At 37.7% G+C, this 27,917-nt stretch overlaps 1 protein-coding gene across 6 annotated transcripts in view; it reads right to left on the reverse strand.

Moving 5' to 3' along the window:
- Positions 1 to 27,917, reverse strand: part of LRBA (LPS responsive beige-like anchor protein) — a 453,900-nt gene that overhangs the window by 110,777 nt on the left and 315,206 nt on the right. For all 6 annotated transcript variants that reach the window (XM_070757811.1, XM_070757810.1, XM_070757809.1 and 3 more), the window contains 6 exons: positions 22,521 to 22,638; positions 21,717 to 21,819; positions 18,509 to 18,624; positions 17,133 to 17,245; positions 2,264 to 2,404; positions 111 to 230 (listed from right to left, as the gene is read on the reverse strand). In XM_070757811.1, the coding sequence (XP_070613912.1) occupies positions 111 to 230; positions 2,264 to 2,404; positions 17,133 to 17,245; positions 18,509 to 18,624; positions 21,717 to 21,819; positions 22,521 to 22,638 (711 nt within the window). The remainder of the gene's footprint in view (positions 1 to 110; positions 231 to 2,263; positions 2,405 to 17,132; positions 17,246 to 18,508; positions 18,625 to 21,716; positions 21,820 to 22,520; positions 22,639 to 27,917) is intronic.

Genomic DNA, 27,917 nt, shown 5'->3' on the forward strand with positions numbered 1-27,917 from the left:
TTATAATCATTTCAAATAAGGGACCTCTTATATTCTTCAAAGCTCTACACACTGATTAATAATTATCATTACGTTCATCACAATACTTTAAAATTTAAATTGTGCTTTACCTTGATATCATTTGTGTCGCGCTGACAATTGCGCCATGCCCTTGAAACTGATGAGAAAGCTCTATCTGCATGATCAAACTTCCCGCCTTGCATGTTTAGGAAAAACGATGTAAAAGGCTCCTAAAAATGTGATTAAAAAGGAAGATGAAACACTTTGTGAAGCAGCAGCAGTTTCCTTTTTGTATATTTCTAATACAGGTAGTCCTCGACTTACAACCATTTGTTTAGTAAACAAAGTTACAACGGCGTGGAAAAAAGACAAAATCTAAATCAAAATTTAGATGCTTGTCAAACAGGTTCATATTTATGACAGTTCGGTGTTCCACGGTCATGTGATCACTTTTGCAACCTTCTGACATGTAAAGTCAATGGGGAAGCCAGATTCATTTAACAACCATGTTACTAAGTGAACAACTGCAGTGATTCACTTTACAACATGCTGTGGTTAGCTCTGGCCCAGCTCCTGCCCCAAGGACTGTGGATGTGGGGGAGACATCCACATGCTGCAGGCCTGTTTTGCCCCCGGTGATATCTGCTGATGAAGGCTCCTCTGACCAAGAAGACATGAGTGACAGGGAGGAGGAGAGTGTGGCAGACAGCTCAGAAGGAGATCAATTATCTAGCTCCTCCCTGGATTCAGAACAAGAGTTAATGATACAGCCACGCATGCAGAGAGCGATGCATAGGCAGCAACAACTGAGAGATTATTATCAAAGAAAATGAGGCCACCTGTGGTTGGGTGGGGCTGTGGTCATTAGTGAGGCTGCTATAAAGAGCAGCCTGTGGGTTTGGCCGTTGTGGAGGATTATCTGATTGTTGTGTTTCGTGCCTGCCTTGCTGACTTTGACCTTTTGTGTGCTGATTTTTCCCCGTTTTGAAACTAAACCAGGGCATAGTGTGTTTCACTTTGTGAAAGCAGAAAGACTGTGAATTGTCTCACAGCTGCAAGCTAAGTATCACAGAACTGATAAGGGACTTGTACAAATTACCAGTTTGTTTGGAGACCAGTGCTCTTTGCTATACCAAAAGAGGGCTTAGTTTAAGTGAATTTTCATTATAAAGAACATTGTTTTGAATTTTCAAACGTGTGCGTGCCTAAAATTTGTACCTGTGAATTTTTGGGAGGAGTCTACCAGAGAGCCTGACAGAATACAACAGTGGTAGGAAAAGTCATAAAATGAGGCAGAAATCACTTGAGTTTTGGACTGAATTGTGGTCATAACTGGAGGACTACCTGAACTTCACCTTGTCTGAACAAAATGATATCTTTTGTTTCTGGAAAGCAGTAAAAATAATCATGCTAGTTATTCATTTCAAAAATATGAAAAGAGAATCCTATATTACAGTGTTGCAGATTTTCCGTATTTCTTCTATTATTCCATTAGTACATCCAATACAGTTATAATTCAATCTAACATTTACAGAACAGGAATTAAAGGACATCTAGAGAAGGAAATAAGATATTTCAACAGCTTTGATATAATACAAGCAATCGTTGAATAAATGATATTAGCAGATTTGTTATTCGGCTAAAACTTCCTTGTGAATATTACGCACGCACACTTCCTACCTTCCTGCAAATACAGTTCACAATTAAGAGATAAAAATGTTAACAACTGAAAAAATCTCTTCGTCAAAAGATACCTAAGCACATATTGGATGATAATTGCCTGAAATTAGCGAAGTACCATAAATTACTGCTAGGATTTATGTCTGCTTGTATGAATCTAACAAGGCTTAATTAATGACGTCTTGCTAATGCTTTCCCAAAGAAATTAGTTTATATCAGGTAAATCATAATTTCAGTTTATTTTACAGAAACCTGATTCATTTCATCAATATATCAAATCTGTCCAATTGCATGTTATCCACATTTTGGAAAAATTCTGTTGTATCTATATAAAATGTTTCCATTCCAGATTAAATAATGGTCATATAACCAAATCACAGTTTTAAAATGGAAAAAAACAAAAACCCAAAGGCTATTCTACTTTCCTTGTACATTCATTTTTTATGAAGTATAATTACTTTATTTCTCATGACCTAAAACAAACCTATTTAGTGGCATGATTCCACATAAAATATTGAACTCTCTTTATTTAACCATTGAGTACCCTCTTTATGCACATACACAAAAACATTCTAATACTTACGATTCTTAACATCCAAGTGAGTGCAAAACTGGCCGTTGAGTAATGAGTGCCATAATGAAACTTTGGAACTTGATCATCTTCCCATGTTTCATAGCGTTCTGCAAAGAATGCAGCTCGTTTGGGATTAAGAGCACCGATAGGCTAGAAAGAAGAAAAATAAAACAGCTTAGTATATGACTTCATCAGCAGTTGTTGTAAAGCAATAAATACATAACCGGATGTATATTATTATTATTATTATTATTATTATTATTATTATTATTGCTATTGTTATTACAATTTAATATAATGAGGTATAAAACATGGGACTATGCAGGTGCAAAATATGTGAAATATCAGATTATAGCAATATAACAATTTCAGAAATTTGTTTGTTTTGTTTGTTTGTTTGTTTGTTTGTTTGTTTGTTAAATTTGTATGCCGCCCCTCTCCAAAGACTCGGGGCGGCTAACAACAATGAAAAGACAATGAAAACAAATCTAATATTAAAAATAACCTTAAAAACCCCAATTTAAACAACCACTCATACATACAAGCATACCATGTATAAATTCTATAAGCCTAGGGGGAAGTGAAATTTCAATTCCCCCATGCCTGACGACAGAGGTGGGTTTTAAGGAGCTTGTGAAAGGCAAGGAGGGTGGGGGCAACTCTGATATCTGGGGGGAGCTGGTTCCAGAGGGTCGGGGCCGCCACAGAGAAGGCTCTTCTCCTGGGTCCCACCAAACCCAGAAATATAAGATTGCATGGGACCTAACTGGTCGCTGGGATTCGTGCGGCAGAAGGCGGTCCGGAGAAATGTAAGATTGCATTTATTTAACTGTATTATTCATTCTAATAACTGTATTATATCTGTAAATTTTACAAAAGGAAATATTTAAGGTATATTTGGTTCTATGTCTCCTAAATATATATTTGATTTCCTCTGACACAATTCCACTTCAATATATTCACAAAGTTCTATATCAACAAGAGCTACTTCTACTTAATAACTGATTTCTACAGGCCCAGCAATAATGTGATAGAAAAGCTTTACAACATGAGCATGCCAACATATGGCTCCAAAGCAGAGGTGAAACTCAGCAGGTTCTGACAGGTTCTAGAAAACTAGTAGCAAAAATTCTCTCCCTCCAGCTCTTATTTCTCTCCCTTTTCTCCCTCATTTGTTTCTTTTTCCTCTCTCATTCTCTCCATCATTTTCTCATTCTCTCTCATCTCTCTCTCTGTTTTGCCTCTCTCTCTGCCCTCTCCCGTGTGTGTGCAGCGGTGGGCTACTAGCCGGAACGCTAAATTGGGCTTGCCACTGCGGCTCATACGTGCTTGTGCGATCAATGCGATTTGGCTTCTGCACCTGTGGAGGTAGCAAAATCGCGCACAGAGCTGCAGATACGCCAGTAGTGAGGGTTTTTTGCTTCCGCGCATGCCAAAACACGGGCACACCTGCGGCTCCGGAGGCAGTTTTGCTACATCCACAGGTGCAGAAGCAAAATCGTGCAGGTCGCGCAAGCACTCACAAACTGCGACGGCGAGCCCAATTTAGCATTCCAGCTAGTAGCCCACCGCTCTGTGTGTGTGTGTGTGTGTGTTCGTACCCCAAGTTCTGGAGATCATTTGGCACAGAAAGTACATCTTTTGGAGACAAATCATTTGTGCCAAGATGTATAATAGCATCAACATCACAGTTCTTACTGGCAGTCTTGACTATTTTAAAGATACACCTCTTGTCTCTGCCGGCAGTAGCACCTGGCAGATACCTGACCTCTTTCAAAACTTCTATATCATTCCCTAAATTTACATCCCTTACTATTGAATCAGCAACCAGAAGGTGGCTTCTCATTTTGGATACCTTGCTCTTCTTACATGACTGATGTGTAATACCTGACTCACCCTTTTCTCTATCTAATGCAAGTTCTTCAACTTGGACCACCATCCCCTGCTCATTTGAGTTATCACCAACACAACAGTCTTGACCTGTCACTTTAGTGTCCCTGTTAAATTCAGCAAGGGTGGAATAGATGGACAGGACCCGACATTTCACTTAGTGTCAATCTTTTGTCAAGATACATTGGCAAAGCAACTGCATTTCATTGGACATGCATAAAGAGACTGCTGAGATACATGAAGCACAGAAAAACCATGAAGTTGTTCTTAGAACCAAAACACAACAAGTTTCCTGAGTTAGTTTGCTACACAGATTCTGATTGGGCAGGTGATAAAGAAACACGAAAAAGTACTTCTGGTTATATAATGTTTTTGAATGGTTGTCCAATTTATTGGAAAGTTAGAAAGCAGAACTTTATTTCTTGTTCTTCCACTGAGTCAGAATATGCTTGTGTTTCTGACTGTTGTAATGCTTTAACCTGTGTTTCTGCTCTCGTTGATAGTATTTGGGGTGATCCCATGAAACCAATTGTGTGCTTGTTTTTTTAATATTCTGGGGTTGTTTTTTATGACTTTTTAAGCTTAAAATTGTAATTGGATTGGTGGGTATTGGATTTGTTATTATGTATTGTTTTTTACCATTGTTGTGAGCCACCCCGAGTTTGCGGAGAGGGGCGGCATATAAGTCCAATAAATCTAATCTAATCTAATCTATTATGGAGGACAATGTTTCAGTTACTTTCATATCTGAAACTGAATATGTTGGATCGCGTTCACGGCGCATCGACATAAGTAATAGGAGGACTTAGTAAAACACACGAAGTTAACTCTTTAATTACTGAATGTCTCTGAGGGATGGCAATATTCAGCGTGACACAATTGGACTAAGAAAAAAAGAAAGGACTGTGAATACTTTTGTAGTGTCTTTTCAGGACCACAGAAGGCAATATATTTTGCCCGGACAAAGTGACGAGCTAGCAAAATTCCAGGATAGTGATGAGGCTAGGTATCAGGCTGATGCATGCTTGTTTGAAAAGACTGGATAAATATCTGCAAAACTGGGAACCAGAGTTCAATTGATTTGAAATCATTATCCCAAATATGCCTTTAAAAGATACTTTGAGCATTTACAAAACCTAGTGAAAAAAGGTTTTCAAAGAAGTATCCTAGGGAGTGAGAGTTTCAATCACTTTTTTTAAACCAAGCTGACATAATGTGGTCTCTAGTAGCACTGAAAAAAAAGGATAATTTTAGGCACAGGTTAGAATGATACTTAACCCTATAAAAAGAGATGAATAAATACCATGGTACCTCTACTTAAGAACTTAATTCGTCCCGTGACCAGGTTCTTAAGTAGAAATGTTTGTAAGTAGAAGCAATTTTTCCCATAGGAATCAATGTAAAAGCAAATAATGCATGCAAACCCATTAGGAAAGAAATAAAAGATCGGAATTTGGGTGGGAGGAGGAGGAGGGAGAAGAGGAGGACAGTTGCTGCCCAGAGCGAAGGGAGTACTTCTTTTCTCTGGGCGCTGGCAGAGGTTTATTCCCTCTCCAAGCACCCAGAGAAAGAAAAATGCTTTGTTCGCTCTGGATTGCCAAAGCCTCCTTAAGCACCATCGAAAGGCTCCTCTGGCAGCCCAGAAAAGCCCAAGATGGCAGTGATTAAAGGGGGAATGGCAGGAAACTGGCTGGGCCTTTGTGCCACTCTCAAATTTCCTGGGAATATTTTCCGGGCTTGGGTTCTTAAAGTAGAAAATAGTTCTTAAGAAGAGGCAAAAAAATCTTGAACACCAGGTTTTTATCTAGAAAAGTTCTTAAGTAGAAGCGTTCTTAAGTAGAGGTACCACTGTATATACATATTTAAAAATCTCATAAAAGTTAATGTATATAGCTAAATCTATCATAATACAAAACTCAAAAAAAATCAAATACACATTAAAGCTGGCTTTCGTATCATCTGACAAATTTTGATTGCTGCTTGGCAACATTGTATGTTGTGGTAGAATTAGTGTCTGAAAGTAGCAGGAAACCATAAAATTGTCATGTCCACCTTTGCTATTTATGCAGTATTGGTGAGATGAGGCTAGAACAAATGTTTCTGTAATAAAGGCACTGGACAAGCTAATGCCTCTTGAACTTTTGAAGATATTTCCACATAGTCCTGTAATAATGGTTGCATATGATATAATTTGTTGATTTTGACATATCATATGTAATAATTTCAGTGGTCTAATGCTCAGAACATAGAAATTAAAAATGAACTATAAATTGGTAGCAGACACAATATAATTTATTTATTTATTTATTTATTTGTTTATTTATTTCTTTATTAGATTTGTATGCCGCCCCTCTCCGTAGACTCCGTAGACATTTGATGATGCAACTTTACTTTGTTACATTCTTTTTTCAAATACTATCACATCTAAAAACGCCTTTTAAAACACACCCTAGTAGGGAATTTGATTTTTTTCTTTTTAAAAAATGAATGACTATTCTTTTTACCAAGGAGTTGAAACAGAAGAAAAAATAGCTTATTCAGATATTAATTATTTTATTTATTGTCAGTGAACCATTATAAAAACTACTTAGCTTTGCTCTGCGGTGATCAGGCATTCTGGCTTTTGTTTATTAAAAAAGATATTAGAATGGATGGGTTTGCTTTTCCTTTTTTGGTGCAGCATCTACATAACACAAAAGCTTTTTAAATGGATGCTTTTAACTGCTCTTGTTTTTATTATCTCCAAATGACCACTGCCGCTCAATACTTATAAAATTACATCTGCTGAATATAAAGCTAAAACCAGTTAGAATTGATTTAACTCTTTTGAAAAAAGAATAAAAGTATCATATGGTGAACAAGAATCAGCCCTATTGATTTTTAATCCACCTTTTTTTAACACTGGGTTTCAAGAACCTGGCAATAGGACAACTATCAAACCATTCCACATTTATTTGCAGAAAAATTAGGGGGGGGGGGAGAATAACCAAATGGGGGAAGGGCTTAGAAATAAAGGACCCCAAGACTGTGCGGTGACAATGATACACTATCAGCTTACTCAGAGAAGTTACAGTGGGAATAACACATTGAATTATACATTACACAAATGCACTGATTTATTGGGGTAATAACGTCCACCTCATTAAAAAATTCTGCTTTGCTGCATTTGGAAGGCTACATATTGTTTTCTACTATAAATTAATGGCAGTACACAGAAGACTGTGGAACCCTTATAACAATAGATCTGTAATGACAGTGCTCTATATCACTGCTTTCTCAGCAGCTTCATAATAAAATGGAGACGTGTATTCAGCTAATACATTCTACTATGCTTACCCATATTTTTCTGACAATGGCTATGGGATTTTCTAAATACTTAACTAATTATTAGCCATTCCAAGGGACAGCATTACATTTTAAAATCTTCTCCATGAAAGGCTGGTTTTATTTTTCTTTCCTATTTTAAAATGAGCAGATAACTACTTGCTCTGCTTAATTGGATCTGAAAATGGTATTATTTTCTATGGGTGCCAAAACTAGGAAATTCCCAATTGTGATGCATGGGCCATAAATGAGTTTATGCAAAGTGTGCTACAATTGCAGTTCACTGATCTACCCAAGAGAATGGCATTCCCTGAAAAAATAGGCAACTTAAAGTAGACCTCTGACCTATAGTACTGCAATAGATCTTACTTATTGTCGCAAAGGATGCAGCAATTACAAAGATGCAATTAGATGCTGCTAACAGAGCTCAACAATTTTAAAGCCAACATTTGTCATGGACTTTTTTTAAAGTTCTGTCAAGAGAAACTACAGTTAGCTATTCAGATTACCAAAATTGTATCTTTTAACTGCACATATATCCAGGTTTCTTTTCATATCATCTAACTCTTTCGCTGTATGTATGTACTGTATATATCTGACAATTACAGTGATACCTCGTCTTACAAACGCCTCGTCATACAAACTTTTCGAGATATAAACCTGGGGTTTAAGATTTTTTTGCCTCTTCTTACAAACTATTTTCACCTTACAAACCCACCGCCACCGCTGGGATGCTCTGCCTCTGGACTTCCATTGCCAGCGAAGCACCCATTTTTGTGCTGCTGGGATTCCCCTGAGGCTCGTCTCCATCGCAAAAACACTTAGGTCTGGAGGTGGGGTTTCAAGGACTTCGGTGTTTTTGCGATGCTGCAATTTCACTGATGCTCCCTTCGCTGGGAAATCCCATCTCCGGACTTCCGTTGCCAGCAAAGCGCTCGTTTTTGCGATCCTGGGATTCCCCTGCTGGGATTCCCCTGCAGCATCGCAAAAACACAGAAGTCTGGAGGTGGGGTTTCCCATGGAGGGGAGCCTCAGCGGAATCCCAGCAGCACAAAAACAGGCACTTCGGCTGGCAAAAGGGGTGAAACATTGTTTCGTCTTACAAACTTTTCACCTTAAGAACCTCGTCCCGGAACCAATTAAGTTTGTAAGACAAGGTATCACTGTATATTTATTGGTGGTTTGCTATTTAAGATAGGTTTCATCATCAGATATGGAAAACAAAAGGACAAAGCAAAGAAACCAAAATAAATCAAGCAGCTAACGCAGAATGCATACGTAACATGCCAACTTCATGATACAAAAACCATCATTACGTGTTGTACCACATGATTCTTGACAAATCTGTATTTTCTTTTATGTACACTGAGAGCATATGCACCAAGACAAATTCCTTGTGTGCCCAATCACACTTGGCCAATAAAGAATTCTATTCTATTCTATTCTATCATTATTTGCTACATGTTTAATGTAATTACATTGCAAAAAATAAAGCTAGTTTTGTTTCCAAATGAGGACTGATTTTAATATTGGTGTACAACTGAAAAAATGTTACTCCTCATATTTACCCTACTTAAGTAAACATGAAGAGATTATCGGCTGCCGATCAGTTTCTGGTCACAATTCAAAGAGTTGGTCATGACCTTTAAAGCCCTACATGGCATGGGACCAGATTACCTCCGGAACCGCCTGCTACCGCACGAATCCCAGTGACCGATAAGTTCCCACAGAGCTGGCCTTCTCCGGGTCCCGTCGACTAAACAATGTCGTTTGGCGGGAAGAGCCCTCCAGGGGAAGAGCCCTCTGGAACCAACTCCCCCCGGAGATCAGAACTGCCCCCATCCTCCCTGTCTTTTGTAAACTACTCAAGACTCATTTATGCCGCCAGGCATGGGGGAGTTAAGATATTCCTTCCCCCTAGGCCATTACAAGTTATGCATGGTATGTTTGTGTGTATGTTTGGTTTTATTATAAGGGTTTTTAGTTGTTTTATTAATTGGATTTCTACATGCTGATTTTATCATTGTTGTTAGCCGCCCCGAGTCTGCGGAGAGGGGCGGCATACAAATCCAATAAATAAAATAAAATAAATAAATAAAATAAATTATAATATAATGTTTGCTCATTAAAATATCAGGATGTAAAATAATAAAGAGTATCATACAAATGCACTTTAGTTCTTTCATTCTTCCAGAAACATATGGTTTTCAGGACATTCCAGTAAATGCTCTCATGGTTAATGATCATTGGATTAATTTGGGCAATGCAGGCTAAATGATCAAAAACATATTTGTGCCATTGTATTTTCTAAAATTCAAGTCTAACACAGAACATGAACTGAACTACATTCCTATACTAATCCTCATTTTTGAAACCCTGATGAAAACATACTAATGATTCGTAATTTTTGAATCACTTTGCTTGTGATCACAGTATGCCTTTTATAGCATATAAACCTCTCCCTCCCCCTTTTAAAAGATCAATTGCTACATTCTATTACATTAACACATATAATACATAATATCCCACACACTGTATAATTTACATTAGAAGTTACACTAATTAGGCATTAGGAGGATAACTTTCTTTTTGTTTACATTGTCTTTAGAAGTTTCAAATTGTAAAGAATTCTCATTGCAAAAGGCTGTGGCACAAAATAAATTCTTGCTGGGAGCCATTCAGACAGGAAAGAGTTAAAGGAATCCTAAACCTGATGTGTCACAAATCTAACTTGTCGATATAGGTAATGAGCAAAGACAAACAAACCCCAGAAAATCAAATGCTAAAGAGCCAATCAGGCATGGAAAGATTTCCCTTTCAGGTTAGCTCTTAAAAAGATGAAGAGGCAGGTCCATTTTCCCTTTATGCATGTTACTCATGGGATAAGTAGGAGTCTCTTCCCAATTTGATTTAAAGCCAGATAAGCTGAAAAAGCAATCTCGGGAGTCTAAGATTGAAGATTCTAAAAGCAAAAATATCTACGGAATGGTAGAGCTAGATTTAGATTGGAATTTTGGTTTATAGAATACTTAAAAACCATTTCCATCCATTATACTTTGACATAAGTATAATGTCATTGTCGTTCCCACTTCCCCTCCTTTTGCCTTTTAATTTCTATTTAATTCCTTAATATTACCATGTCTAATAAATATTTGCATTCTCATTTAATCAGGGTTCTCATTGTGAAGGGATTTTTATCACATTCATCTCTTACTTCAGCGGTCCCCAAACTATGGCCCGCGGGACACATGCGGCCCGCTGAGGTCACTATCTGGCCCGCGGCAGCGCACAAGATTTTACATATACACAATAAGCTCCGGAATCTCCCGTCCACTCACCGCGAAAGCAAGAGAGAGAGAGAGAGAGAGAGAGAAAGAGGGAGAGATAGAGAGGGAGAGAGAAAGGAAGAGGGAGAGATAGAAAGAGAGTGAGAGAGTGAGAGAGAGAGAGAGAGAGAGAAAGAGGGAGAGAGAAAGGAAGAGGGAGAGATAGAGAGTGAGTGAGAGAGAGAGAAAGAAAGAAAGCAAGAGAGAGAGAGAGAGAGGGACAGAGAAAGCAAGAGAGAGAGAAAGAGAAAGAGGGAGAGATACAAAGAGTGAGTGAGAGAGAAAGAAAGCAAGAGAGAGTGAGATAGTGAGAGAGAGAGAGAAAGGGAGAAAGAAAAGGAGAGGAAGAAAGAGTGAGAGAGAGAGAGAGAAAGAGAAAGAGGGAGAGATAGAAAGAGTGAGTGAGAGAAAGAAAGCAAGAGAGAGAGAGAGATAGTGAGAGAGAGAGAGAGAAAGTAAGAGAAAGAAAGAAAAGGAGAGGAAGAAAGAGTGACAAAGAAAGAGAAAACTCGGCAAGGAGTTGGGGACTTGCTCCACTTCGCCTCCTCCTCCTCCCCAGGGTGGTGTTAAGAAAACCGCAGCTTTTTTTAATAGTCCGGCCCTCCAACAGTCTGAGGGACAGTGAACTGGCCCCCTGTGTAAAAAGTTTGGGGACCCCTGTCTTACTTGGTTAAACTACAAAGAGGAAAGAAAACAAGAAGAAATGTCAGCACTTTACTACTCAGCCACAAAGAGAACTTCTCTGGGCAAGAGTATGGCTGCAGTATTTACTGAAGAGCCTATCCTTTGTAATGTGGGAGGGTGTAGTAAGGATTGTGGAGGAAAAGCCTAGGAGCCCTACTCAAGAGAGCCAGAAATGCTAGTCACATGCAGTTGTATGTGCTTTGTTATATTTTTTTTAAAAAGAGAATGAGAATACATGCTTCCACGCTATATTGAACATCTGTCTTCAATAGAAACTGAAAGGCTCATTAAAGCCATCAATTCCAGCCACTCATTCAACACAGGAATCAAAATTAAAACATCCTCCATAAATGGCTATCTAGTGTCAGTCAAATATCTTCAAAAGAAAGTCAGCAGAACCACTTTTAGGTACCTGGTTCTTGTAGAGAATAAAGAAAAGGACCATATCAGAGACCTATAGAAGCAGATCTCTAGGTAAAATTGCCTATCTGGACTTCAGCAAAGCCTTTGATAGGGTTCCACATAAAGAGCTGATAGATAAATTAGTGAAGATTGGACTTAATCCCTGGATAGTTCAGTGGATTTCAAGCTGGCTGAAGCATAGACATCAGAGAGTTATTGTTAATGGCGAGTATTCTGAGCAGAGACAGGTTACCACAAGGTAACCACAAGGGTCTGTTCTGGGTCTTATTCTTTTTAACATGTTTGTGAGTGACATAGGGGAAGGTTTGGTAGGGAAGGTTTGCCTATTTGCCGATGACTCTAAAGTGTGCAATAGGGTTGATATTCCTGGAGGCGTCTGTAATATGGTAAATTATTTAGCTTTACTAGATAAATGGTCAAAGCAATGGAAACTGCAGTTTAATGTTTCCAAATGTAAAATAATGCACTTGGGGAAAAGGAATCCTCAATCTGAGTATTGCATTGGCAGTTCTGTGTTAGCAAAAACTTCAGAAGAGAAGGATTTAGGGGTAGTGATTTCTGACAGTCTCAAAATGGGTGAGCAGTGTGGTCGGGCGGTAGGAAAAGCAAGTAGGATGCTTGGCTGCATCGCTAGAGATATAACAAGCAGGAAGAGGGAGATTGTGATCCCCTTATATAGAGCGCTGGTGAGACTACATTTGGAGTACTGTGTTCAGTTCTGGAGACCTCACCTACAAAAAGATATTGACAAAATTGAACGGGTCCAAAGACGGGCTACAAGAATGGTGGAAGGTCTTAAGCATAAAACGTATCAGGAATGACTTAATGAACTCAATCTGTATAGTCTGGAGGACAGAAGGAAAAGGGGGGACATGATTGAAACATTTAAATATGTTAAAGGGTTAAATAAGGTTCAGGATGGAAGTGTTTTTAATAGGAAAGTGAACACAAGAACAAGGGGACACAATCTGAAGTTAGTTGGGGGAAAGATCAAAGGCAACATGAGAAAATATTATTTTACTGAAAGAGTAGTAGATGCTGGAACTAACACACCCATGAAAATGTTAATATTTTTATGAGATACAATAATGAGTTGCAATGTACAAAAAATGTTAAAAATGTATATATGGATTAAAAATAAAAGTAGCTGAGAAAAAGGATTTTAAGAATCTTCTAATAAAGTTATAAAAAGTTGAAGCGAAAAAACTTAATGGAATAGATAACATCTACAAGATTCCTTTCAACGTATCATAGCGTAATGAAGATGCAATGAGAACAGAAAATGATTGGATTGAAAAGGAGACAGGATGTGAACAAGACAATGAGAAGCAATGTATATCTCATAAATAAAATATGTATTGTTCATAAATAAAATATGGCACACTTATGTGTTGAAAAGAAACACTCAAACCAAAGGAGAAAAAACCACTGGAAATACTTTTCCGGTGATGGTAAAATGTAATAATCAGGCATAGAATAGATTTAAACAAGAATTTCAATTGTTTTGATTCTATTTTGTTACTTAGAACAAGACTTCAAAGTTAAATCAGACTAAAGAAGGGATTGTTTTTGTAAGTCAAATCACGTTTTTGGTCTATAAATATCCTAATAAAGATATTATTATGGAAAATGTTTTAAAACAATAGGGATATTGCTATGATTTTAAGAACTAAAACTCCGGTTCAGTACTACATGGTGTAATTTCAGTACTACATGGTGATTCAAAGCCAAGGAATTGCTTGCAGAACTGTAGGTTCATTAGCTATGTTACCATGGAAGCTGCTTCTGAAATTTATCCAAGGTACTAGAAGCAACTCTATGGCATGTGCAGATGCTATTTTGAAAAAATGAAAAAATGAAGTTCACAGACTACCCTATGCTATAATTTAAATTCAGTCATATTTACTTATTCTACACATTAAATTTTACATACCTCCAATATTTTTTCAATTGTTCAATTGTGCATAATTTAAGAACAGCAACTATTTTTAAATACTACGTGCTATTGTAGTGTTATGTACTATTATACTGTTACATTATGTCTATTTATTAATACTAAGTGTACATTTAGTAAATAAATTTTAGATATATCCCAAAATTTCATTTAAAACTTGGTCACATTCATCAAAATGTAAAAAAAAAAGCACCAACAAGAATATTTATGGATGATCACATTAATTACTAAAAAGTTCTATGTTGAAATTTTCTTCAGTTGGCTACCTTATAGATGGGTTAAACATTAGGTCAAGTTCTAATATAAATGGACATTCAGAGGAAGAAATGGCAGAGTGAAGATGGCTCTGCAAAGAGTGAGCAAATAATGAAGAAATGGTGAGTAGCTCCTCCACCTGGGTGCACTGGCCTGAACCCAGATAGAGGAGCTGCTCTGGGATGACCAAAGGGCCAGTCCTGTGACTATCATAGCTCTGGAATATGGGACCAACTTTCCCACCAATGTCAGCAAGCCACCGTCAGTCTGCCCATCTTGATTTTCCTTCACTCAGATTGACCAAGCTTCTTGAGAGAAGGAACACAAAAGAGGTTTCCAAGCTGTGTGCCTGGACCAGGTGGTTTCTCTCAGGCCTTCCACCCTGAAGCCTCGCAAAAGTAGAGCGGTAGTCCCGAAAGATTGATTGATTGATTGATTAGATTTGTATGCCGCCCCTCTCCGTAGACTCGGGGCGGCTAACAACAATAACAAGAACAATGCAAGAACAAATCTAATAATTTAAAAAACACTAAAAACCCCATTATTAAAAGCAAACATACACACAAACATACCATGTATAAACTGTATAGGCCCGGGGGAGATGTGTCAGTTCCCCCATGCCTGACGGCAGAGATGGGTCTTAAGAACTGTACGAAAGGCAAGGAGGGTGGGGGCAGTTCTAATCTCCGGGGGGAGCTGGTTCCAGAGGGTCAGGGCCGCCACAGAGAAGGCTCTTCTCCTGGGTCCCGCCAAACAACATTGTTTAGTCGACGGGACCTGGAGAAGGCCAACTCTGTGGGACCTAACTGGTCGCTGGGATTCGTGCAGCAGAAGGCGGTCCCGGAAGTATTCTGGTCCGATGGCATGAAGGGCTTTATAGGTCATAACCAACCCTTTGAATTGTGACTGGAAATTGATCGGCAACCAATGCAGACTGCGGAGTGTTGGTGTAACATGGCATTCCTTGGGAAGCCCATGATTGCTCTCGCAGCTGCATTCTGCACGATCTGAAGTTTCCGAAGATTCCCCCCTATCAGTAGTCTGCAGGATTTAAAATTATAAGTTTGGTGTTTCCTGACATTCAAAAGGTTGGAGACCCCTATATATAGTCAATTTTTTTCTATTGCTACAGAATCTTTATATCATACGAGTAACCATCCAGAGTCTCTCAACAGTGAGATAAGCAGCATATAAAATAAATAAATAAATAAAATAAAGCTTATAAAAATTAGTTTGAAAACAATTAGTTTGGCTTCAGCCGAGCAGCATGCCCAGAACAAAACGAGAGCTGGTGATCAGATCAAATATTTCTAGATGAATAGTCATCTAACTAGATGAATAGTCATCTTTAAGTTGACTAGCCTGAGGTCTGGCACAAGGGTCTCCTCCCACTCTTACTCTAAAACTGAACAATACTAATACAGTGGTACCTCATCATACGAACTTAATTGGTTCCAGGAGGAGGTTCGTAAGGTGAAAATTTCGTAAGATGAAACAATGTTTCCCATAGGAATCAATGCAAAAGCAAATAATGCGTGCAAATCCTTCAGGAAAATCCCAAACTTTAGAAGGGAGGCGAACAGAGGGCAGGGAGGAGCAGGTAAAGGGGGCGGGTGGAAGAAGCAAGGCTAGGCTAAAGGGTGAGTGGGAAGGAAGAAAGGCAAGGGGGCGCCCCTCCCTTTTCTTTCTTCAAAAGACACCGTTTCAGTGCCTTTGCAAGCACGTTGTTCCCTGCAAAATCTTTCCTACTCCAAGCAGCCCCTCCCTTTTCTTTCTTCAAAAAAGGGGGGGAAAAGAAGCCCCTTCATCCCAGCAGCAGCTTCTTGGGTTCGTAAGGTGAAAATAGTTTGGAAGAAGAGGCAAAAAAATCTTAAACACCGGGTTCGTATCTTGAAAAGTTCGTTAGAAGAGGCGTTCGTAAGATGAGGTACCACTGTATAGTCATCATAGCATAGCATCATGTTGAACAGTTATTGAAAGCATATTGTTCCCTTCTAGTTTATAGCATTCATGTTTACAAACATCATCATTATTTCTGTAGAAGTGAATTCTATAATTTTAACTGTGGAATCCTTGAAGATCTCTTGTCTGCCAGTTTTGTAGGGTATGATTTTCCCTTGATGGTTCCTGGATTAATGTTTTCTGTTTGATTGTTTGCCTGGTATGCTTATTTGAGCATTGGCTGCTGGAAATGATTCATGTTCTGGTGGTTGGATGGTTGTTTGGTTTCTTAACTTTTTTATTGTCTATTGTCTCTGAGGGTGATAGGCAGTTTAAAAATGTGATAAATAAATAAAGTTACTATATATAATACCAATACAGTGTTCCCTCGATTTTCGCGGGGGATGCGTTCCGAGACCGCCCGCGAAAGTCGAATTTCCGCAAAGTAGAGATACGGAAGTAAATACACTATTTTTGGCTATGAACAGTATCACAAGCCTTCCCTTAACACTTTAAACCGCTAAAGTGCAACTTCCCATTCCCTTAGCAACCATTTAGATCATTACTCACCATGTTTATTTATTAAAGGTTATTAAAAAAATATTTATTAAAGGCAGATGAAAGTTTGGCGATGACATATGACGTCATTGGGCAGGAAAAACCATGGTATAGGGAAAAAACCCGCAAAGTATTTTTTTAATTAATATTTTTTAAAAACCATGGTATAGACTTTTCGCGAAGTTTGAACCCGCAAAAATCGAGGGAACACTGTACAACACCTCATGGTGCTTTGCAGCACTCTCTAAATGGTTTATAAATTGAGTCAGCATATTGCCTCCAACAATTTGGGTCTTCATTTTACCGATCATGGATGGATGGAAGGCTGAATCAACCTTGAGCCAGATAGGGTCAAACACCTGGAAGTGAGCAAAGTTAGCCTGCAGTAACTGCATTCTAACCCCTAGGTTACTATGGCTCAAGGTATAAACAAGGAGCAAGCCCCATAGTTGGGTAATGAAACTCTTGCAAACAATCACATTCAGAAGGCTCCAAGGACTCCAGTTTTTAAAAAGTAAAATACCTTTGACAAATCTCGGAAATTACTTGGAAGTGTAAGGTCCAACTCTTCAGATTCATAGTTAGTGATCACCCAAGGAAATACTGGATACTGGTTTAAATCATTGTATGAACGTCCTGTTGAGAAAGAACCATGATGCTTTTTTAAAAAGAAGGCACAAAGTTAAAGAAACCTTTTAAATACAACTTTATAAAATAAAATGTAGGCAAGAGTTCTCACTCTCCATCTGTCTTTTAAAAATTCTATACACAGAATATTTTCAAGACTGAAATAATGACTGCTTATGAAGGACAATTTAAACTGAGGAATGAATGTGGAAGGCTATTTACTGCATAAGATGTGGTGAACGTAACCTCTTTTATGTTGCTTAGTACTTATCATTGGTAAGTTGACCAATGATGCAAGAAGTCATCTTGTAAAACATATTAATTAACTAATGAAATTTTGCAAACTAAATGAATGCAATAATGAAAATAATACTGAATTAACAATAATCAGTGTAGCCTTCTTGGTATATCAAGAAAGAAATATGGCATGCACTATAACTAAAAATAAAGACACAGAGTAATACAGTAGTCCCTCACCTATCGCTGGTGTTACGTTCCAGACCCGGCCGCGATAGGTGAAATCCGCAATGGGGAATTTATCGACTGATAGTACTTATTTAAGTATTTATATTGTAATTGTTTGGTAAGTTTTCATTGTTTTAAGTGTTTATAATCCCTTCCCACACAGTATTTATTTTAGATACAGTATTTAAATACAGTATTTACAATTTTAGATTTTTTTTTTTGAAAAACCTGCCGATCGAGTTCGGCGGGCTGTTTAAATCTGCCGATCGACTTCCTTAGAAACCCGCGAACCAGCAAAGATCCGCGAATGATTTTTCTCATTAATATTTCTTGAAAACCCGCGATGAAGTGAAGCCGCAGTAGGTGAAGCGTGGTATAGCGAGGGACTACTGTATTTCCTCCAGGCCTATGCCCTGCAACCTCCCTGCTGATATTTTCACCCAGTAAGAACAATATTATTTAATCAGGCATATGGCAGATGTTTTCAAAGGTTTTTCACTGACTTACTGTTGATGGGCTGCCGTGTTATCATTTATATTTAACATTGAGTTTGGATTCAAGTGACTGATTTCTGTATTTTTATATTATTGCAAGCCACCTGGAGTTTTATGAGCTGGGAGGCAGATAAATGTTGAAAAATAAGTGATTAAATAGAGTACAGGGATTCTTTATAAATGTAAAGAAACACCAGTAACAAGCAAGAGTGGTAGCATTTATCTAAAAAGAGACTCAAATTCTTCTAATTAATTTTCAGAAAATATCATGCTAACTTTGTTCAAATTGTCTTTAAGGGATTTCCATTATTACCTGCGATGGTATTAAGAAACATAAGATATTCAAAGTTTGAAATTTCTCTGTGTTGCCATCGCTGAGTCATATTTGAAGCTTTAAAGATTTGACGTGGAGTGGTCATAGAAATACGTCTGAAATATAAAAAAATTATCACATGTCAGCCTAAATCCCTAAGCAATCTGGAGCCAAAATATACCACTGAGATAATTGGGAAAGTAGAAATTATCTACTGTTAACCTCTCCCCTTTTCTATGTGGTTTGTAAGGGGTGTGCATAAGCGCACAATTGTGCCTACCGCGCCTGTCCTTCTGTCCTATTATCCTTTTTATCACTTCTTTATACTTTGTTATGTTAATACAAACTATAATTCTATACTTGTTGGACAAAAATTAAATTAAATTAAATTAAATTAAATTAAGGATGGATGGATGAATAAACAAACAAACAAACAAACAAATAAAATTGTAAGACGTAGTAGGATGGGAGGGTTTCTCCTAAAGTCTACCACAATTTCTACGGTTTTGAGTGTGTTTAGTTCCAGATTGTTCTGGTTGCATCACAAGGCTAGTTGTTCAACCTCCCATCTGTATGCGGTTTCATCATTGTCTCGAATTAGTCCAATCACTGTTGTATCATCTGCAAACTTCAGTAGTTTAACAGATGGATCGTTTGAGATGCAGTCATTGGTGTATAGAGAGAAGAGAAGTGGTGAGAATACACAGCCTTGAGGGTCCCTTGTGCTAATTGTACAGGTATCTGATGTAATTTTGCCTAGCTTCACCTCCTGCTTCCTGTCTGTTAGGAAGCTTGTGATCCACTTAGTGTCCAGATACCGCTATAGTTTAGTTAAAAGAATGTCTGGTATGATGGTGTTGAATGCTGAACTAAAGTCTATAAAAAGGACCCTAGCTTAGATCTTTGGAGATTCAAGATGTTGTAGATAGTAGTGCAGAGCCATATTAACAGCATCATCCGTCAATTTATTTGCTCAATATGCAAATTGCAGGGGGTCTAACAGTGGATCCATGATGGTTTTCAAGTGGGACATCACTAGCCTTTCAAAGGTTTTCATAACTGCAGATGTTAGAGCAACTGGTATGTCGTCATTTAGTTCCTTGATGGAGGGCTTCTTTGGCACTGGAATGATAGTAGAGTGTTTGAAGCAAGAAAGAACATGGCATGTCTCTAGTGATTTGTTGAAGATTTGGGTGAAGATGAGGGCCAATTGGTCAGCACAGACTTTTAAGCAAGAAGGAGTTATCTTGTCTGGGCCTGGTGCTTTTCCAGGCTTCTGTCTGTGAAATAGATCTTGCACTTCCTTTTCTGTGATCCTCAGGGGTTGTAAACCCAATGGGATGGAGGTTGTGGAAATAGGAGGTTTGGATGTTGTTGGTGAATCTGGGATGGGGGCTGTAGCTGCAGTTTCCTTTCAAACCTGCAAACCCACAGGTCATCTGCCAGTTGCTGATTTCCTTCAGCTTGGGAAGGTGGTTTTCTGTAACTGGTGATGTTTTTGAGAGTTTTCCATATGTTTTCGGATTCATTTATTGAAACATAGAAGTCTGACGGCAGAAAAAGACCTCATGGTCCATCTAGTCTGCCCTTATACTATTTTCTGTATTTTATCTTAGGATGGATATATGTTTATCCCAGGAATGTTTAAAGTCAGTTACTGTGGATTTATCTACCACGTCTGCTGGAAGTTTGTTCCAAGGATCTACTACTCTTTCAGTAACCTGATTCTTTAGCTTTTCAGAGTAGTTTCTTTTTGCGGCTCTGATCTCCTTTGTTAATACATTTCTGGCCTGATTGTACAGCATTTCACCTTTTCTGTAGGCTTTCTCTTTGTTTTCCTCTATACATGCACAGCCTGGTTTACACTTATATTTCTCCATTAAAGGAACCTGGAGCTTTTGTTTGTATGAACAAAACGTTCACTGTAATGATGAAATGATCTCAAAATGCTGTGTTCAACTAATTTGCCCTTTTAAATTCATAAATGATAGAATTATACAAGGGGAAGGGAATATTTGTGAGCATAATGCCCTGCCCTGGGCAAGAATCCAATTTAAAGCATCATAAAAGTGTCAATGCTGGTCCTGTGATTCTCCTCCTATCAATCTAGAGCAGTGTTTCCCAACCTTGGCAACTTGAAGATATTTGGACTTCAACTCCCAGAATTCCCAAGCCAACAAAAGCTGGCTGGGGAATTCTGGGAGTTGAAGTCCAAATATCTTCAAGTTGCCAAGGTTGGGAAACACTGATCTAGAGAGAATACATGCACATATTATATTGAAATAATATGTATACTTTGGGGGTTGCTTTCTTCTGGTCATCAGATATATATATTAATCGCATTATGCATTCTCTATTATAAAATTATTCATTCTGTTAATATTTATTTATTTATTTATTAGATTTGTATGCCGCCCCTCTCCATTGTTAGCCGGGGCGGCTAACAACAGTAAAAAGACAATATGAACAAATCTAATATTAAAAGTAATGTAAAAAACCCCAATTTAAGAAACCAATCATACATACACACATACCATGTATAAATTTTATAAGCCTAGGGGGAAGAGAATATCTCAGTTCCCCCATGCCTGACGACAGAGGTGGGTTTTAAGGAGCTTACGAAAGGCAAGGAGGGTGGGGGCAACTCTGATATCTGGGGGGAGTTGGTTCCAGAGGGTCGGGGCCGCCACAGAGAAGGTTCTTCCCCTGGGTCCCGCCAAACGACATTGTTTAGTCAATGGGACCCGGAGAAGGCCAACTCTGTGGGACCTAACTGGTCGCTGGGATTCATGCGGCAGAAGACGGTCCCGGAGATATTCTGGTCCGATGCCAGAAAGTACATCATTACAACTTGTATCAGCAAGCACCAATTATCATTTCTTTCTCTAGTAGGCTTCAAAACTGGTCACAGATTATATAAAACTATTATTTGTTTCAGTAATCAATCTACTGAATAAACAATAGCTAACTAGATTCACACAAAGAAATCAAAAACAAATAAAATATATCATGGCTTAGCATAATACAAGAATTCTATGCCCAAGTATAAGGCACAGTCTGCTGTTACCAAATAAAATAAATTTTAAAATTGACTGTTTTCTTTTTCTAGATTTTGAACCTTTTTTCCTGATTATGGGTATTTGCTTTCTACATTTCAACTTTATATTGCAACATTGTCAGCTGAAATGGTTTTTAAGAGTTAATATACCTGGTTTGAGGCAATCCGAAAGTAGTTCCAATTCCAACACGCGGTAAACAATTGATGACTTTTTTTACAGTTGCAGGATCCGGAAAGTTGAACATGACAACCACTATGTACAAGAAACATTTAGACATTATTCATTGTTATTTACATAGTGGTTCTTGGAATAATAAATCGTAGGACAGAATAATGAAAATGCAATGCATATTTTTAAAACACTATCCCAACTCAATGTTACAATGTTAACACCACTTAACCTCGCTGCCAGTTCGCTGTGGGTGTCAGGACTCCTGGATCTGAGGATGTTCTGTTCTTTATTTCTAAATGGGTTGTACAGTAGTCCCTCACTATACCGCGCTTCACCTACTGCGGCTTCACTTCATCGCGGGTTTCTGAGGAAGCCGGTCGGCAGATTTAAACAGCCCGCCGAACTCGATTGGCAGGTTTTTTTAAAAAAAATAAAAATCTAAAATTGTAAATACTGTATTTAAATACTGTATCTAAAATAAATACTGAGTGGGAAGGGTTTATAAACACTTAAAACAATGAAAACTTACCAAACAATTATAATATAAATACTTAAATAAGTACTATCAGTCGATAAATTCCCCATCGCGGATTTCACCTATCGCGGCCAGGTCTGGAACGTAACACCAGCGATAGGTGAGGGACTACTGTATTCCCTTTGTATGTGAAAGTCCAAGAAATTTCAAAATTTCTAATTGGCATTTATTAGGAAAATGTAATCTGACATAGTAAGTGAGTGATTACATACTTCAAACTTGTAAACGATCTCATTTCCAGAATTACCTCTGTTAGCCATAAAGATTTCCAGTGCTGTGTTCTGCAATAGGTAGCGTCGAGAAAATACTGATCGGATCTCTGAAAACAGCCATTTCCCATGCAGTCCATCTGTATATGTAAGTATCTGAAAAAATAAATAAAAGATACATTTTTAAAATAAGCAATTGCTTCATTAATTTATGAAAACATACACAGTAAATATATATCCTTGTTTGTTTATCTTTTGTTATTGCATACTTATATTTATTAAGATGAGAAGCATGATAAATTCAAATGAATCAGTATCACTTTCTTTGTAATTATATTTATTAAAATTTAGTGTTAAAACATTACAAAATTAATTCAAACTAAGAAAAATATAAAATAGGAAAAAGGAAAACATGATAACCAATATAATAAATAAAAAGATAAAAAGTAATTTATCCCTTCTTCAAACATAAACATTCAATAACCTATCACCTTTGATACTACAATAAAAGGTCTCTTCTCCATATATCATCTTCCTATATCTCTACTTTTATATACAAACTAATTCTTAAAGTTTGATCCTTCAGTCATAATCATGCCCTTATCACCTCGAAGTTCGATTACTGCAGTGCTCTCTACATGGGGCTACCTTTGAAGAGTGTTTGGAAACTTCAGATCATGCAGAATGCGGCTGCACGAGCTGTCATGGGTCTTTCCAGATACACCCATGTTTCTCCAACACTCTGGGGCCTGCATTGGCTGCCGATTGGTTTCCGGACACAATTCAAAGTGTTGGTGATCACCTATAAAGCCCTACATGGCGTCAGACCAGATTACTTACAGGACCGCCTTCTACCGCACAAATCCCAGTGGCTGATAAGGTCCCACAGAGTTGGCCTTCTCTAGGTCCTGTCGACCAGACAATGTCATCTGGCGGGGCCTAGGGGAAGAGCCTTCTCTGTGGCGGCCCTGGTCCTCTGGAATCAGCTCCCTCCAGAGATTCGCACTGCCCCCATCCTCCTCGCCTTTTGCAAGACCCTTAAGACCCATCTATGTCGCCAGGCATGGGGCAGCTAGATCATGCCCCCTTCTTCTCTGACCGTTAAATATTATGTGTGGATGTGATTGAGTAGACTGACTGTTTTTCACATAATGGGATTTTAGTTTACTGTTTTAACTATTAGATTTGTATACATATTGTTTGTATTGCATGTTGTGAGCCGCTCCGGGTCCTCGGAGAGGGGCGGCATACAAGTCTAAATAATAATAATAATAATAATAATAATAATAATAATAATAATAACAACAACAACAACAACAATCAGCAAAAGTCAATAACAAATTATTAGTAACAACATACAATATATATTTTAACCTTGATGAAAGAACCCAACTGGTTTTAGATATGCCAAACCAAATTATTTGTATTAGTACAAATAATTTATTTAACTTTTCACCTTCTTTTATACTACAACAAAGGAAATTTCTCTCTGGAAAATATTTTCCAGAGAGAAATGCCAAAAAGGTCCATTCATCAGTTCCTCATTCTACATGGTTAGTTCCACTCTCTATGTAACAGACTTCCGTTTGCATTGCTACTTTGATAGCCTAGTAGGGAAGGTTTCTTTTCATCATCCATAAAGTTTACCATGGAAAAATCTGAAACCACCCAATTTAAGAATCAAACAAAACTAAAACCATTTATACATAATTATAGAGCACATAAAAATAGGTAACTGCTAGGATGAGGGAGTATCACCTAAATAGCAAAGCAAGAGCAGAAATCATATTGTTCTCTAAATATTATTATTGCTAACAACTACCATACTATTTAAAATCCCATCTGGGTTTTGGTTTGCTCTTTTCCATTACACCAGTGGTTCTCAAACTTTCTCATGCCATGACCCCTTAATACAGTTCCTCATGTTGTGGTGACCACCAACCATAAGTCTAGTGCCAATTCTCCCAACAGATCTTTAAGCTGATTGGCAGGAAGGTCAGAGGGACACCCCCACTGTAAACACCTGATTGGTCGGATTGTAAAAATATGTTCCAAGGCACCAGAATAGAAGCTTTAGTTCCTAACCACCATGAGAAATTTGTCTTTTCCCATGGTTTTAGGCGACCCTTGTGAAATGGTCATTCGACCCCATGGGATTCTGACCCCCAGGTTGAGAACCACTGCATTACATAGTCCCATTTTTTTTAAAAACTTAAGCCTGCTACAACTTACAAGGCAAAATTTGTCCCTCACACTCCTCCCTCCAGGATTTATTTCTTCCTGGAAAAAAACTTTCCCTTCCAAATATTTTACTGAAATTTGTTTTTCAAATTTGCCTCACTTCTAGTATTCAGAACAAAAGTAAACATTATGGAAGATATGAAGCTTCTCCTACTTTACTCTAGATTTCCATAATGCAGTTAACTTTAATTAAAGGTATTCTGGTATACTGTATCATTAAATATTATAAGGCAAAAGGAAATATTTGACATCTGCAATTCTGTATCCAGGACTAAGCTCCGCAATACAAGTCTATACGAATACAGTGTTCCCTCGAGTTTTGCGGGGGATGCGTTCCAAGACTGCCCGCGAAAGTCAAATTTCCGCGAAGTAGAGATGCGGAAGTAAATACACTATTTTTGGCTATGAAGAGTATCACAAGCCTTCCCTTAACAGTTTAAACCCCTAAAGTGCAATTTCCCATTCCCTTAGCAACCATTTAGATCATTACTCACCATGTTTATTTATTAAAGTTTATTTAAAAAAAAAATTAAAGTCAGATGAAAGTTTGGCGATGACATATGACGTCATTGGGCGGGAAAAACCGTGGTATAGAGAAAAAACCCGCAAAGTATTTTTTAATTAATATTTTTGAAAAACTGTGGTATAGACTTTTCGCGATGTTTGAACCCGCAAAAATCAAGGGAACACTGTATAACTTTCATTTCCTCTAGCTAATATCCTGGATTATTCAATTAGTAGCCAATCATAAAAATAAAAATCTAATAACAGTTCTTACCTAATGTTAAATGATAAATCATGGATATAATTACAGTTTTTCTTTGAATAGAACTTGAAATATAACTTCAGAATAGTCAAAAAAGCTTCTCTAAGCAATGTTTGAAGCATTAACTTGAACAAGTTAGGAGTCTGGAGGTAACTAAAACAGGCCTTCATTCCTTGCTGGAATGGTATCTGCCTTGTCTGTAGATTCACTTCAAAGTCTCTGGAGTTCAATTAAAAGTGGATTAGGTGAAGCCGACCTTCATTGGGACTTTCTTCGTTGAAAGCTCCACACATACTGACAGCACCCTAGACAGAGGTCTAGCCCTCCAGTGAACCAGTTGCCATGGAAACTACATCATTACCACCACTATTGTGTTATCACACTAGGCATATTAGTTTCTAAGATATACGCACATACCCTCTTTCAGGTAATCTTTTATCTTGGGATGTGTCATATCTCCTTTCTTATTTAAATTGTATTTTTCTAATCTGAAAACGTATTTTTAACCGTAGCATACCAAATTCAGGAACCCTGCTTATTCTGTTCACATTGGCATTGTGTTGTGGTATATTATTTTACATTTAATTGCCACTAAAAATGGACAATGTTTTATCTTACCTATTGGACAGAGAGATGGAATGTTTGAGCAGTACAACCTCACTTCTAGCTAGGGTCACCTCACTTCTAGCTAGGGAGGGAAGTGTTTTTAATAGGAAAGTGAACACAAGAACAAGGGGACACAATCTGAAGTTAGTTGGGGGTAAGATCAAAAGCAACATGAGAAAATATTATTTTACTGAAAGAGTAGTAGATCCTTGGAACAAACTTCCAGCAGACGTGGTAGATAAATCCACAGTAACTGAATTTAAACATGCCTGGGATAAACATATATCCATTGTAAGATAAAATACAGAAAATAGTATAAGGGCAGACTAGATGGACCATGGGGTCTTTTTCTGCCGTCAGACTTCTATGTTTCTATGTTTCTATGTCATCAACTTCTAGCTATAGAAAGACATGCTTTAATATCTAGTGCAAGGTTTTAAACAAATAAAGCCTTTCAAATGAAAAGTTCCAGAAAATATATTAAGTTAGTTACTAATATATATTTGATTGAAAAATACATTGCCTGTTTTTTATATTATACAAAAGTGAATCTAATTTATATGTAGATCAAATTGCATGTTGACATTATACCATAAGTTAAGCTGAAGTATTGTAAGCATTCTTATCTGTTCTTTTCTGGTGTCAGAAAAGTAAGAAGGCGTTGTCTTGTCTGGGCCTGGTGCTTTTCCTGGCTTCTGTCTGTGAAATAGATCTTGCACTTCCTTTTCTGTGATCACCAGGGGTTGTGAACTCCATAGGATGGGGTCAGTTGTAGAAGGTTTGGCTTTTGGTGTGTCTGTCACATTCATAAATATATATTCCTAGGTAAACTAAATAACTAGTGTTGGTTATGACCTATAAAGCCCTTCATGGCATCGGACCAGAATATCTCCGGGACCGCCTTCTGCCGCACAAATCTCAGCGACCGAGTTGGCCTTCTCCGGGTCCCGTCGACTAAACAATGTCGTTTGGCAGGACCCAGGGGAAGAGCCTTCTCTGTGGCGGCCCCGACCCTCTGGAACCAGCTCCCCTTGGAGATTAGAACTGCCCCCACCCTCCTTGCCTTTTGTAAAGTTCTTAAGACCCATCTCTGCCGTCAGGCATGGGGGAACTGAGACATCTCCCCCGGGCCTATACAGTTTATACATGGTATGTTTGTGTGTATACATACGACGGCATACAAATCTAAGTAATAAATAAAAAATAAAAAATAAATAAATAAAGTATGTTTGCTTTTAATAATGGGGTTTTTAGTGTTTTTTAGATTATTAGATTTGTTCTTACATTGTCTTTGTTATTGTTGTGAGCCGCCCCGAGTCTACAGAGAGGGGTGGCATACAAATCTAATTAATAATAATAATAATAATAATAATAATAATAATAATAATAATTTAAAAAATTCCTTTTAAGAGGAAAAACAAATATTTGTTTCAGATAACATCAAGCTTCCAAACATGTCTAACGCAGCAAACAAGACAATTATGTTAACAAACAAAAATAAATTATCCCAATTATTAGTAGCCATTTATTTGAAATCAAGCTTAAATGTTTATTCATGTGCTTATGAAAATTTCATCATATCATTTACTTGCTATTTCCAATGCAGCTTGATATACATTCTCATTCACTTCTTTCATGTGACAAACTCAATTAACTATATTCATTATTTTAATGTTTCACTAGGCATTTTAGCAAGCACAAAGAATTAAAAATAAATAAATAATGTACGATGTGACCTTTGCATTGATTAGACTAAAATGGTTTAAGTCTGTGTAGGGAGGCAAGATTGGGAGAGAGAAAAAGCTCTTATGTTTTCTCTTCC

This window comes from Erythrolamprus reginae, chromosome 7, assembly GCF_031021105.1.
Source record: "Erythrolamprus reginae isolate rEryReg1 chromosome 7, rEryReg1.hap1, whole genome shotgun sequence".
Lineage (NCBI taxonomy): Eukaryota > Metazoa > Chordata > Lepidosauria > Squamata > Dipsadidae > Erythrolamprus > Erythrolamprus reginae.